The sequence below is a fragment of the Mustela nigripes genome, chromosome 13 (assembly GCF_022355385.1).
Source record: "Mustela nigripes isolate SB6536 chromosome 13, MUSNIG.SB6536, whole genome shotgun sequence".
Classification (NCBI taxonomy): domain Eukaryota; kingdom Metazoa; phylum Chordata; class Mammalia; order Carnivora; family Mustelidae; genus Mustela; species Mustela nigripes.
This window is the reverse complement of record NC_081569.1, coordinates 67,558,115-67,571,883: the sequence shown is the minus strand read 5'-3', so window position 1 is coordinate 67,571,883 and position 13,769 is coordinate 67,558,115. Positions and strand designations below refer to the sequence as shown.

General features: G+C 34.4%; 1 protein-coding gene across 3 annotated transcripts in view; it reads left to right on the top strand.

The window, feature by feature from the left end:
• FAM227B (family with sequence similarity 227 member B) overlaps positions 1-13,769 on the top strand; it is a 42,327-nt gene that overhangs the window by 25,126 nt on the left and 3,432 nt on the right. For all 3 annotated transcript variants that reach the window (XM_059372794.1, XM_059372793.1, XM_059372795.1), the window contains 2 exons: positions 3,969-4,070; positions 7,965-8,091. In XM_059372794.1, the coding sequence (XP_059228777.1) occupies positions 3,969-4,070; positions 7,965-8,091 (229 nt within the window). The remainder of the gene's footprint in view (positions 1-3,968; positions 4,071-7,964; positions 8,092-13,769) is intronic.

Below are 13,769 nucleotides of genomic sequence, written 5' to 3'. Positions count from 1 at the left end.
TTATGGATTGTCACAGGAATTTTACACCATGAAGAAATTGGGTGTTAACCAGTTTTACATACAAACCATTCAGTTAGTGCTTTATGTTAGGATAAACTATAGGTTAGAATTACTCTAGATTAAGAATCTCTGTCCTATATTTCTGGTATTGTTAGGAGCTCTGGATGATGCATAGGAAATGGCATATCAGTAATAAAAAGATAATTACTAAGGGAAATTTGTGAAATCAGGAATTACATTACCTGAAATTTCTTTCTCTAGATATGAGTCCTGAATTTATGCTTTCCCAGGAAGACAGAGAAACATTACATTCCCACTTAAATCTGTTGAGATTATATATAACAAGTTTTTTGAAAGAAACATAATCTAGAAGTGTTCTAGTTATTGTCTTGTCAGGAAATTATAGTATTTTATTGTTTTGAATAAACAGACAACACAAAAATATGAATAACTCACTACATTTATAAGATTATTTTTGCAATAATAAGGAATTAGAATTTTTTATCATTTCTTTCTTTTTTTTTTTTTTAAATTGGGCTCCATGCCCAGTAGGGAGCCCAATGTGTACCTTGAACTCATAACCTTGAGATCAAGACTTGAGCTGAGATTAAGAGTTGGATGCTTAACTGGGTTACCTAGGTGCCCCTAGAATTTTTTTTTTATCTTTAATCAAACTATTCTCTAGAAACCAGCTTTCTGAAATTAAAATGTAATAATTTAGTAATAGTTTTAAAACATTATAATTTACTAAGATTTCTAGGGTCCTGATTTTTGTCATGTTTTGAGAACCAATATATTTGGCTGGGTCAGTGTTCTGCTAGTGTTCTTTAGAAACTAAAGGGGGCAAATTGAAGCAAACTCTCCATGATTTAACTAGAACAGTTCTTCTTTCATCTGTTTAGTTCAATAATCTCTATTATTTTATTTCTAAGAGGATTTATTGTTAAATATATATGATATATATAAATATGTTAAAATGGATGCAAAATACATAAATTCTATCTACTTTGGAAGGATAAATAGTACTGATTTTATACCTGGAATATGTTAAAACCATGAACCACTTGTTCAGTTTAGTTACCTGGAGTATAATATGAAAATATATATAATCATACTCTAGAATATAGCATGCTTCAGTGTGATGGCTCTAACTTATTTCAGTAATTGTTATATGATTAATAGAAAACCAAATTTTCCTTGTTTATTGCCCATGATTTAGTGGTAACCTGGTCTAGTAGAAAAAAATACTGAACTTGGATCCAGAAAACTAGAATTTTAAATCTAGTTTTCCCAAATAGTTATTTTTAAGAGTTTGGGCTAGTCAAAAAATATCTCTGAGCATCACTTATCTCATCTCTAAAAAACAAAACAGGTAGAAAATAAAACATACCCTGCTTTTTTTCCCTCTAAGGTTGCTGTATTAAAAGTGATACAAATAAGACACACACACACACACACACACAAAAAAAAAAAAAAAAAAAAAAAAAAGAAGAAGGAGAAGATACCCAGTAAACTGTGAAATAGTATATAAATGTAATATGGGAATCAATAAAATAGAGTTAAGAGATCTGGCTTTCAAAAACAACTTTATGCACTTAGTAAATGTTTTGACCTAGAATAGTTATTTACCTCTCTAAATCTATCGTAAGATTAAAAAAAAAATCACTTAATTTAAATGTTTTCTGGGTTAAATGAGAAAGTGCATGTAAATTTGTTTATATGGGGATATATATATAGTAAGTGTTCAATGAACATATCATCACCATCATCATCATCATTATTACTATTATTACTATATTAATAGAACAAAAATTATTCCAAAAATTGCTGATCAATTGATAGGCTAATGACAAAAGTTTCCCTAATGATGTTTGACTAGAAGAACTTTGGTAATGATATTGCCATATGCTTAATGTTTAAAAATTGTCCTTGGGACTTGGGCTCCCAAAAAGATTCAGAAAGCTGGAAAACACATCATTTCCACCCATGTAACAACAAAGAAAAGCGATAGAACCTATAAAATTACAACTTTTTTGAATTTATCATATAGTGTAGATTTCAAAGCAAAGAATGTTACCAGGGGGAAAAAGAGTAACTGTATGATGGTAAAAAAGGTTGATTCCTCATATCAGGGAGATCATATGATAGTTGTCTTTCTCCGAGAAGAATAAATGAAAGAAGATGGGATTGGGAGGGAGACAAACCATAAGTGACTCTTAATCTCACAAAACAAACTGAGGGTTGCTGGGGGGAGGGGGTTTGGGAGAAGGGTGTGGTATTATGGACATTGGGGAGGGTATGTGCTTTGGTGAGTGCTGTGAAGTGTGTAAACCTGGTGATTCACAGACCTGTACCCCTGGGGATAAAAATATATGTTTATAAAAAATAAAAAATTATATTAAAAAAAAAGGTTGATTCCTCAATATAACAATCCTGAATATATGTGCACCTAATAAAAATGCTTTGAAACACGTTTAATAAAAACTTAAAACTTCAAGGGCAAATGAAATTAATAAGTATACTGAGGTGTTTCAAAACCTCATTCTCAATAATTGGTAGACTGTACAGAAAATCGGTAATGATATAGAAGACTTGAGCAACACTGTCAACCAGCTTAATTGATCAAATTTGACATTTATTAAATATTCCTTTCAGCAACAACAGTACACATTAAACATTTATTAGCTACTTTCTGGGTTAGGAAAACATCCTAATAAATTTAAAACAATTCAAGTCAAACAGTATGTTTTCAGACCAAAATGAGTAACAAAAAGCTATCCAGAAAATCTTCAAATATTTGGAAACTAAATAACACATTTTTCAATATCTGTAGGTCAAACCAGAAATCAATAGAGAAATTAGAAAGTATTTTTGAATTTAATGAAAATATACTTAAAATTTTGGGGATTTGGGTTGCTTGGGTAGCTCAGCCAGTTAAGCATCTGCCTTTGGCTGAGGTCATGATCTTTGGATCCTGGGATCAAACCCTACATCAGGGTCCCTGCTCAGTGGGGAGTCTGCTTCTCCCTCTGCCCCTCCCCCACTACTCATGCACTCACACTTTCTCTCTTTCAAATCAATAATTATCTTTAAAAAATAAAATAAAGTTTGTGGGATGTAACTCAAAACAGTATTTAGAAGTTTAGAGGATTAAAATAACTATATTAGAAATACTATATTACAAATAAGTTCTCAAAAACTATGACCTCACCTTTTATCATAAGAAACTAGAAAAAGAGGAGTAAAAGAAATCCAAAATAAGCAGAAGAAAGGAAATAATAAAGATCAGAGAGGCAACTAATGAAAGGAAAAACTGAAAAACAAAGAAGGAGCTCCCTACCGCACCATCTTCCCAAGTTCATCCTATCAGGATTTGACTATAATATTGAGATTATTATTATCTATACATTTCTCTCTTCTTACAATGTATTTACTGTGTTTTAGGTTAGCCATTGTGTCACAATTTTACTAGTTCTGACTGTGATTGTCTCATCCTAGTAACTGCTTTAATTTCACACTGAGTTACTGATAGTAAGTTGGAGTAGATATAGGACAAAAGAAAGTAATAGTCATTGATTGCCTCTACATGCCAGCTTTAATGCAGGAACCTTCATTAACTCATCAAATGTGTGTAGGGTTTCTGTGTGCCAGGCACTGTGCTAAGTGCCTGAAAGACAAAATCAAACTAAACATGATTCTTGTCATTATTTTACTATGCTACTTTAAGGTATATATATTTTATATACATTTGACAGATGAGGAAACTAGGACTGATTAGCCCAGGGTAAGGAAACTAATGAATAACAATGCCAGTGTTCAAATTCAGGTCTGCATGATACCAAACCCATATTCATTCTCACTGATCTGCCTTGTAAGAATAAATAAAATTACTGACATTATGCATACAAATTCCAATTTAAAATTATAATATTAGTGCTTTTAATTTCAGAAAATGTTTTATTTTTAAGCCTGACAGAGAGAATCAAGATTCCTTGTTTGACAGAATTTCAGAAAGTTATGTGATACTTTTCATGAACATCCCTGCAAGTCGAAAAGATGCATTCCTTCAGGTAAACAGAAATTAACTGGTTACACTAAGCATTTTTAGAGCAAATGAAAATTTAAAAATAGTTATTTTATTAAAATATCTATTAGAACATATTTTGTTACTTTGAAAGTAAATTTCCTGAAGTAAAGTATTTATAATGTTTTAAAAGTTACTTTCCCCCTTCATTTTATTTTATTTTATTTTATTTTTAAAGATTTTATTTATTTATTTGACAGACAGAGATCACAAGTAGGCAGAGAGAGAGGAAGAGAAGCAGACCTCCCGCTGAGTGGAGAGCCCAATGCGGGGCTCAATGTGGGGCTCAATTCATGACCTGAGCTGAAGGCAGAGATTTAACCCACTGAGCCACCCAGGCGCCCCACCCCCTTCATTTTATTGTATTCCTTTGCCTTGAAGTCTTACAGAATTTCCTTAATGTGGTATAGATTTTTTTTTTTTTTTGCATATTGGTAATTTGAAAACTACTGTCTTATTCTGTGCATATTCTTTATTTTTTTCTGTTTACCTATAGAATTATCATTTTTCTTTTACTTATAATGTATCTCTGTTCTGTTTAAGAGGACTTGAGAGATTTATGTTATATGTAAGGACTAAGTACCTGTTACAGTAAATGAAAACAGACATATTTATAATCAAATATTTGTTTTATATTTTTGTTATTATAATAACTAGTGAATAGGATTGATTAAAATAATTTGTGTCCTTCAGTAATGTGAAATGAAAATGTATAGGAATTTCATTAGATACTTGTAAATTTAAATATCCAGCACCTCAAAGCAGAAGTCACTTTTACTTTGTTTTATTGACATCTGTAAATCAGAAATACATTCATATTTTGGAGTTGATAACTGTTTTCATGGGTAGAGCAGTAAAACTTAAAAACAGTAAAATGTCCTTCCCAATGAAAACATAATTTTCAGTCTTCACCTATCTTTCTTACTCACAGCCATATACATGCAGTGTCTGTAAAAGGAAACCAGTTTAAAAAAAAAAGGAAAACAATAGTCGATGGGGAATAAGGAGACTTGGTCTAATGTCCAGAATCTGCTAATTACCTGGGTGACCTTGGGCAACACATTTGGTCTCTCAGTTCCATAGCTGGAAGAGATTGATTATGACTGTGATTCATGAACTGTCATTTTATAGAACAGTGGTGTTCTGAAAGATGGACTTGGATTTTCTCTGCTAATATTAAAATATTTTTTATTTCCATGTAAAAGTTAGTTAATGGTTAGGATTTGGGGCAAATTGTCTAAAAATGACAAAAACAAATACTTCTCTTATCCATGATCTTTCAATTTTCTGTCCTTTTGTGGTAGATGAGCCTTGTCTACCTACATGGTTTGATGACATCAAGCATTCTTTAACATTATGCTCTTGAGAAAAGGATAACAGGCCTATTTAACAGGGCAAAGAAAGTACTGGCACCACTGCATATCTTTTTGTCCAAATGTTCTCTCCTGGGATGGATATACCTTTTGATAGATATTATATTTATAACTTTTCTCAAATCATGACTTGGTTTTTTTCTGGATCCCTATTTTTTTGTGGCTTTTTCTGAGGGGAAATAAGAAGTTATTTAATCAAGATTCAAAACCTCTTTCAGAACAAATAAAATGTACATATAGGTGATTTGACCACTTGGCTTGGGTTCAGTCTTCTTTTAATACTCCCTTTCTGTGTCTGTGCTTGAGAATGAAGACATCTGCCTATACGTCTATCTCCTCCAGAGCTGTTTTAGTAGAAATAAAGTCTTATCTCCTGATGACAAATTTCCATTGTATTTCACTCATTCAAATAAGTCAGGATTTTGTTACTGCTTGTTCATCTGATTTACCTTACCTAACAAAGAGGAATTTATTAATTTTTAAGAATCAAAAAGTCACTGTCATGTCCCACTATTCAGTACAAATTAGCTGAATCTAAACAGATTTAGTATGACTTTTACTTGCTTTTCTTCCAGTGTCATACAATGATAGACCTTCAGAAATTTTCCCAACACAATTTGATACTTGGTCCTTAATCATGAAGATGAGATATTCACAGAAAACTTAAAGAAGTTCCCCTTTTCAGCTTGTTCAACCTTTTAATTTTAAATGAATGTCACTATGATTTTTATCCCAAAATACGTGATTATTTCTGGCATGATTCATTTCAATAAAATTAAATACACAAATATGTTAAAGCATTCCCCCCCCCACCACAACTACCACCAAAATAAATAAATAAATAAATAAAAATCATGGAGTTATTCAAAAAATATTATCACTTATCAGCAAATATTATCACTTGCCACTTGGAGTAGATGAGTTTTAGTTTCTTGTTGTTGCTATAACAAATTATCACAAATTTAGTGACTTTCAAGACAAGAAAAATTCATTGTTTTAGTGCTATAGAGGCCACAAGTCCAAAATGAGTCCTTGAGGGCTAAAATCAAGGTATCAACAGGGCCAGTTTCTTTAAGAGGCCCTCCATTTCTTAATCTCTTCTAGCTTCTGGTGGCTGACAGCATTCTCTGGATTCTGGTTGTATTGCTCTAATTTCTTTTTCTACCATCTCATTGCCTTCTTCTCTTCTGTAGTAAAAATTTCCATAGCCTTCCTCTTACAAGGACACTTGTGATTGCCACGAAGGCCCACTGGATAATCCAATATAATCTTCCCATATTAAGATCTTTAACTTAACAAAATCTGTGAAGCCTTTTTGCTGTATAAATGAACATTTACACACTGCAAAGACAGTGACCTCTAAGGGACACTTAGATTACAAAGTTTTACATTTAATATTAAGGACTGAATGTGTTTTTAGGTATTTATTTGATTGCTGAGTACAAGAATAATAAATAAAATTTTTAAAAAATTTAATATAGGGCGCCTGGGTGGCTCAGTGGGTTAAGCCGCTACCTTCGGCTCAGGTTATGATCTCAGGGTCCTGGGATCGAGTCCCGCATCAGGCTCTCTGCTCAGCAGGGAGCCTGCTTCCTCCTCTCTCTCTCTCTCTCTGCCTGCCTCTCTACTTGTGATCTCTCTCTGTCAAATAAATAAATAAAATCTTTTTTAAAAATTTAATATAAAAATTGTAACTTTTATGTTTAGTCCCTTCCTAAGAGGAGTTTAGTAGTTTAGGGATTTTATGTCTAATAGAATAATGGTAGAACCATATATTTGTTGATATCTGATCATAGTTTTCATATGTAAACAATACACTAATAATTTCAATATATTAACTTACCTAAACAGACTTCAGTTGTTTAAATATATGCTTGCTACTCTTCTCACAAACACACACACACAGAATAATAATTATGTGAGGTGATAGAGGTGTTAGTTAATGCTATGGTGGTAATCATATTGCAATATGTAACATGTATCAACATGTTGTGTACCTTAAACTTACAGAGTTATATGCCAATTATAGTTTAGTTTAAAAATGCATAAATATATTTTTTATTATAATGACCTATATGTGTCATTTTCTAAAAGAGCATAACAATACCGAGGCTAAATGAAATAAATAATCATCAAACTTTATCTTAAAATATAACCATCAAGCCTACTCTTGTTAACTTCATCCTTTACCCAAGTTAAATTTTCTAAATGAAATAAATAATAAAACTTAAAATAGAGTCATCAGACTTTATCTTAACTGTTAACTTCATCTTTTTATCCAAATTAAATTTTCTAAAATGCCAACAAATAGCTAAACTGACTTTATTCCCAACTCTTCTTTGTTCGTGTCCCTCAATTAGAGGTACAAAAAAGTTATAAGTGGCCAAACACAAGCTATGAGAAAAAAGGGACCTGTTTATTTCACAAACTTAATAATCATTTCTTTAGTAGTTTACATATACTACATAAAATATAAAATTATTCTAATATGACTCTATTTTGGGTAGGTGTATCCGGATTGTTTGTCACAGGCCATCTATGCAACATTCCAGGAAGCATTTCCAGAATCCAGTAATCTTTTTAATGATGAATTTAAAGAAGAACTAGGGAATAACATTTTTCTTTGGTTGTCAGGTATGAGTAAATCATTTACATATTGATCATTATTTTGATAAATAGAACTTTTTGTATACAGTATCTTGCTTTCTCCAGCTAAAAAAAAATGGTAATTCTCTGCCTTATAAAACATGCCATATTGATGCCTATATTTTTTTTAATTTATTTTTTATTTATTTTCAGCATAACAGTAGTCATTATTTTTGCACCACACCCAGTGCTCCATGCAATCCGTGCCCTCTATAATACCCACCACCTGGTACCCCGACCTCCCACCCCCCACCCCTTCAAAACCCTCAGATTGTTTTTCAGAGTCCATAGTCTCTCATGGTTCACCTCTCCTTCCAATTTCCCCCAACTCCCTTCACCTCTCTATCTCCCCATGTCCTCCATGCTATTTGTTATGCTCCACAAATAAGTGAAACCATATGATAATTGCCTATCTTTTTTTAAAAAAAATTATATGTGTGGAATTGTTGGATTATACACCTGAAACTAATATTACACTGTATGTTAACTAACTGAAATTAAAGGGGCACCTGGGTGGCTCAGTGGGTTGAAGCCTCTGCCTTCAGCTCAGGTCATGGTCCTGGTCCTGGTATCAAGCCCCGCATCAGGCTTTCTTGTTATGCATTGGCAAAAAGTTAAGTGGAAAACTAAGGCTACACGAGAGTCATGATTTTTTTTAATCATGAATATGTTTTTACAGGTTTCTTTCCCATGCTTTTTCCCATATTGCATATCCATCAAGAGTCAAATGTTTCCTGAGTCTATCATCATAAATGACCTTTTTGACTTTTACTACATTTTATCTCTTACTTGTGACTATTTGCACTGGCTAGAGCACTTGTTGAAAGAATTTTATAAGACATGTTTTTCTTATTTCTTGTTCTCTTGTTTCTTTCTTAGAGAAAAGGTTTATATTGTAGATCTAAAATGCCAAATTCAGCATTCTCCTCCTTAATGTATCAAAAATTTCTTTTTCAGGATAAAGTAATCACTATTAGGTGATAAACTAATTACCTTTATTAGGTAATTACTCATTGGCTTCATCTGTCTGTACATTACATACTCCGTTCCATTACTTACATTATCATTGGCTTTCATTTTTGTTTCATTTTTTCACCAACAAAATTTTTATTACCATAATTTCTTATACACAGTAAGAAAACAGATCACTAGAGACTCTATTAGTTTCCTCTTGTTGCTGTAACAAAATTAGCACTTAGCTGTTTAAAACAACACACTGTATTATCTTACACTCCTGAAAGTCAGAAATCCAAAATGAGTCTCACTAGGCTAAAATCAAGATTTAGCAGAGCTGTGTTTTTTCTACAGGTTTTGTGGAAGAAATTTTATTGAAGCCTTTAGAAGCTGTGTACATTCTTTAATTCCATCGCCCTCTTCCATCTTCAAAGCTAGCAATGGCTCATCAGCTTCAGATAAGAAATAAAAAACAAAAACAAAAACAAAAAACTAAAAACAAAACAAAACAAAACAAAATACTTTAACAAGCAAATGCGTCCATCAAAAGTGAATGTGAAGACTCTACCCCCAAACTACCAGAACTCATACAGCAATTCAGTAATGTGGCAGGATACAAAATCAATTTATTGAAATCAGTTGCTTTCTTATACACTAACAATGAAAACATTGAGAGGGAAATGAGAGAATCGGTCCCATTTACTATAGCACCAAGAACCATAAGCTATAACCATAAAGCTTATAAACCATAAGCTGGGAATAAACCTAACCAAAGAGGTAAAGGATCTGTACTCGAGGAACTATAGAACACTCATGAAAGAAATTGAAGAATACACAAAAAGATGGAGAACCATTCCATGCTCATGGATTGGAAGAATAAATATTGTTAAAATGTCTATACTGCCTAGAACAATCTATATATTTTCAGTGCCATCCCAATGAAAATTCCACTGGCATTTTTCAAAGAGCTGGAACAAATAATCTTAAAACTTGTATGGAACCAGAAGAGATCCCAAATTGCTAAGGAAATGTTAAAAAAGAAAAACAAAACCAGGGGCATCACGTTGCCTGATTTCAAGCTTTACTACAAAGCTGTGATCACCAAGACAGCATGGTACCAGCACAAAAACAAACACATAGACCAGTGGAACAAAGTAGAGAGCCCAGATATGGACCCTCAACTCTATGGTCAAATAACCTTTGACAAAGCAAGAAAAAATATACAGTGGAAAAAAGACAGTCTCTTCAATAAATGGTGCTGGGAAAATTGTGTAGAAGAATGAAACTCGACCATTCTCTTACACCATATACAAAGATAAACTCAAAATGGATAAAAGACCTCAACATGAGGCAGGAATCCATCAGAATCCTAGAGGAGGACATAGGCAGTAACCTCTTCAACATCGGCCATAGAAACTTCTTTCAAGATGTGTCTCCAAAGGCAAAGGAAATAAAAGCAAAAATGAACTTTTGGGACTTCATCAAGATCAAAATCTTCTGTACAGCAAAGGAAACAGTCAACAAAACAAAGAGGCAACCCAGAGATTGGGAGAAGATATTCACAAATGACACTACAGACAAAGGGCTGATATCTGAGATCTATAAAGAACTCCTCAAGCTCAACAGACACAAAACAGATAATCACTTCAAAAAATGGGCAGAATACATGAACAGAACCTTGTCCAAAGAAGACATACAAATGGCTAACAGACACATGAAAAAATGTTCATCATCATTAGCCATCAGGGAGATTCAAATCATAACCACATTGAGATACCACCTTACACCAGTTAGAATGGCAAAAATTAACTAGAGAGTAAACAATAAGTGTTGGAAAGGATGTGGAGAAAGGGGAAACCTCTTATGCTGTTGGTAGGAATGCAAGTTGGTGCAGCCACTTTGGAAAACAGTATGGTGATTCCTTAAGAAATTAAAAATAGAGCTTCCCTATGACCCTGCAATTGCACTCCTGGGTATTTACCCCAGAGATACAGAAGTAGTGAAAAGAAGGGCCACCTGTACTCCATTGTTCATAGCAGCAATGGCCAGAGATGCCAAACTGTGGAAAGAACCAAGTTGCTCTTCAACAGACGAATGGATAAAGAAGATATGGTCCACATATACAATGGAGTATTATGCCTCCATCAGAGAGGATGAATACCCAACTTTTGTGTCAACATGGACAGGACTGGAGGAGATTATGCTGAGTGAAATAAGTCAAGCAGAAAGAATCAATTATATGGTTTCACTTACTTGTGGAGCATAAGGAATAACATGGAGGACACTGGGAGAAGGAGAAGAGAAGTGAGTTGGGGGAAATTGGAGGGGGAGATAACCCATGAGAGACTGTGGACTCTGAGAAACAAACTGAGGGTTTCAGAGGGGAGGGTGGGTGGGGGGTTGGGTGATCCTGGTGGTGGGTATTATGGAGGGCGTGTATTGCATGGAGCACTGGGTGTGGTGCATAAACAATGAATTCTGGAACACTGAAAAGAAATAAAATAAAATAAAAGGAAAAAAAAAAGATGACAGAATTTGTAAAATAAAAGGGGATTTTTTTTAAAAAATGAAGGTGAGATATTTTCTCTAACAAACAAAAGCTAAGGAATTCACCAGAACTGCCTTACAAGAAGTACTGAAAGGTGTTCTTCAAGCTGAAATGAAAGGGCACTAATTAATAACAAAAAATTTTATAAAAATATGCAACACACTGGCAAAGGTAAGCATGTAGTTAGATTCAGAATATTCTAATACTGTAGAATGGTAGTATGTTAACCACTTAATTCCAGTATGAAAGTTAAAAGACAAAAATATTAAAAATATCGATAGCTATAATAATTTCTTCATGGAGAGACAATAAAAAAGGATGTAAATAGTGACACCAAAAACATAAAAGAGGGGGAGTAGAAGAGTAGTTTGGGTATGCAGTCAAAGTTAAATTATAAGCAGAAAATAGACTTATATGTTTTATGTAACCCTCACATTAACCACAAAGCAAAACCTAAGCAAATTCATGAGAGGTGAAGAGAGGGAAATCAAAGCAAGCCATTATGGAAAATCATCAATTCACGAAGGAAGCAAAGAGAATGAATGGAACAAAGCAGCCACAAAGATGCCATAAAACAATTAGACGACATCAGTAAATCCTTACTTAACTATAATTACTCTAATCATATAATCCAATCAAAATACATAGAAATCAATAACAGGAAGAAAGTTAGAAAATCACAAATATGCACAAATTAAACAACACACTCTGGAACAATGAGTGGGTCAAAGAATCAATCAAAAGAAAATTTTAAAAATATCTTGAAACAGGAGGAATCAAGATGGCGGAGAAGTAGCAGGCTGAGACTACTTCAGCTAGCGGGAGATCAGCTAGATAGCTTATCCAAAGATTGCAAACACCTGAAAATCCATCGGCAGATCGAAGAGAAGAAGAACAGCAATTCTGGAAACAGAAAAACAACCACTTTCTGAAAGGTAGGACCGGTGGAGAAGTGAATCCAAAGCGACGGGAAGATAGACCCCAGGGGGAGGGGCCGGCTCCCAGCAAGTGGTGGAGCAACTGCGCACAAAATCAGGACTTTTAAAAGTCTGTTCTGCTGAGGGACATCGCTCCAGAGGCTACCCGGGGCAAAGCCCACACGGGGTCAGCGTACCCTCAGATCCCGCAGGGTCACAGAAGGATCGGGGATGTCTGAGTGTCGCAGACCTTGCGGGTATTGGAACGGAAAAGCCGGCTACAGAGACAGAGCCGACAGTAAGCTCGCAGCTCGGGGTGACCTTGAACCGGTCGCAGGCTCAGTGAGCTCCGACCGCGGCCGGAGGTCAGGCAGACGAGAGTAACTGGGCGCTGTTCTCTGAGGGCGCACTGAGGAGTGTGGCCCTGGGCTCTCGGCTCCTCCAGGCTGGAGACCAGGAGGCCGCCATTTGTATTCCCGTCCTCCAGAACTCTACAGAAAGCGCTCAGGGAACAAAAGCTCCTGAAAGCAAACCTGAGCGGAATACTCACCCCGGCCCCTGTTAAGGGCGGTGCAATTCCGCCTGGGGCAAGGACACTTGAGAATCACTACAACAGGCCCCTCCCCCAGAAGATCAACAAGAAATCCAGCCGAGACCAAGTTCACCTACCAAGGAGTGCGGTTTCAATACCAAGGAGAGCAGCAGAATTCCAGAGGAGGAGAAAGCAAAGCACAGAACTCATGGCTTTTTCCCTGTGATTTTTTTTAGTCTTGCAGTTAATTTAATTTTTTTATTTTTCATTTTTTGTTTTTTTTTCTCGCCTTCAGGTAAATTTTTTTTTAACTGTTACCTTTTTCTTTTTTAACGATTTTTTACTAGTTTATCTAATATATATGTTTTTTCTTTTTTATATTTTTCTTAGGTGTTTTCTTTTTTTTAAATTCTTTTCTTTTTTTTTCTTTTTTTTTTTTTCTTCCTTTTTGAACCTCTTTTTATCCCCTTTCTGCCCCATCATGATTTGGGATCTCTTCTAATTTGGTTAAAGCATATTTTCCTGGGGCTGTTGCCAACCTTTTAGTATTTTACTTGCCCCTGCATATACTCTTATCTGGACAAAATGACAAGAAGGAAAAATTCAACACAAAAAAAAGAACAAGAGGCAGTACCGAAGGCTAAGGACCTAATCAATACAGACATTGGTAATATGTCAGATCTAGAGTTCAGAATGACAATTCTCAAGGCTCTAG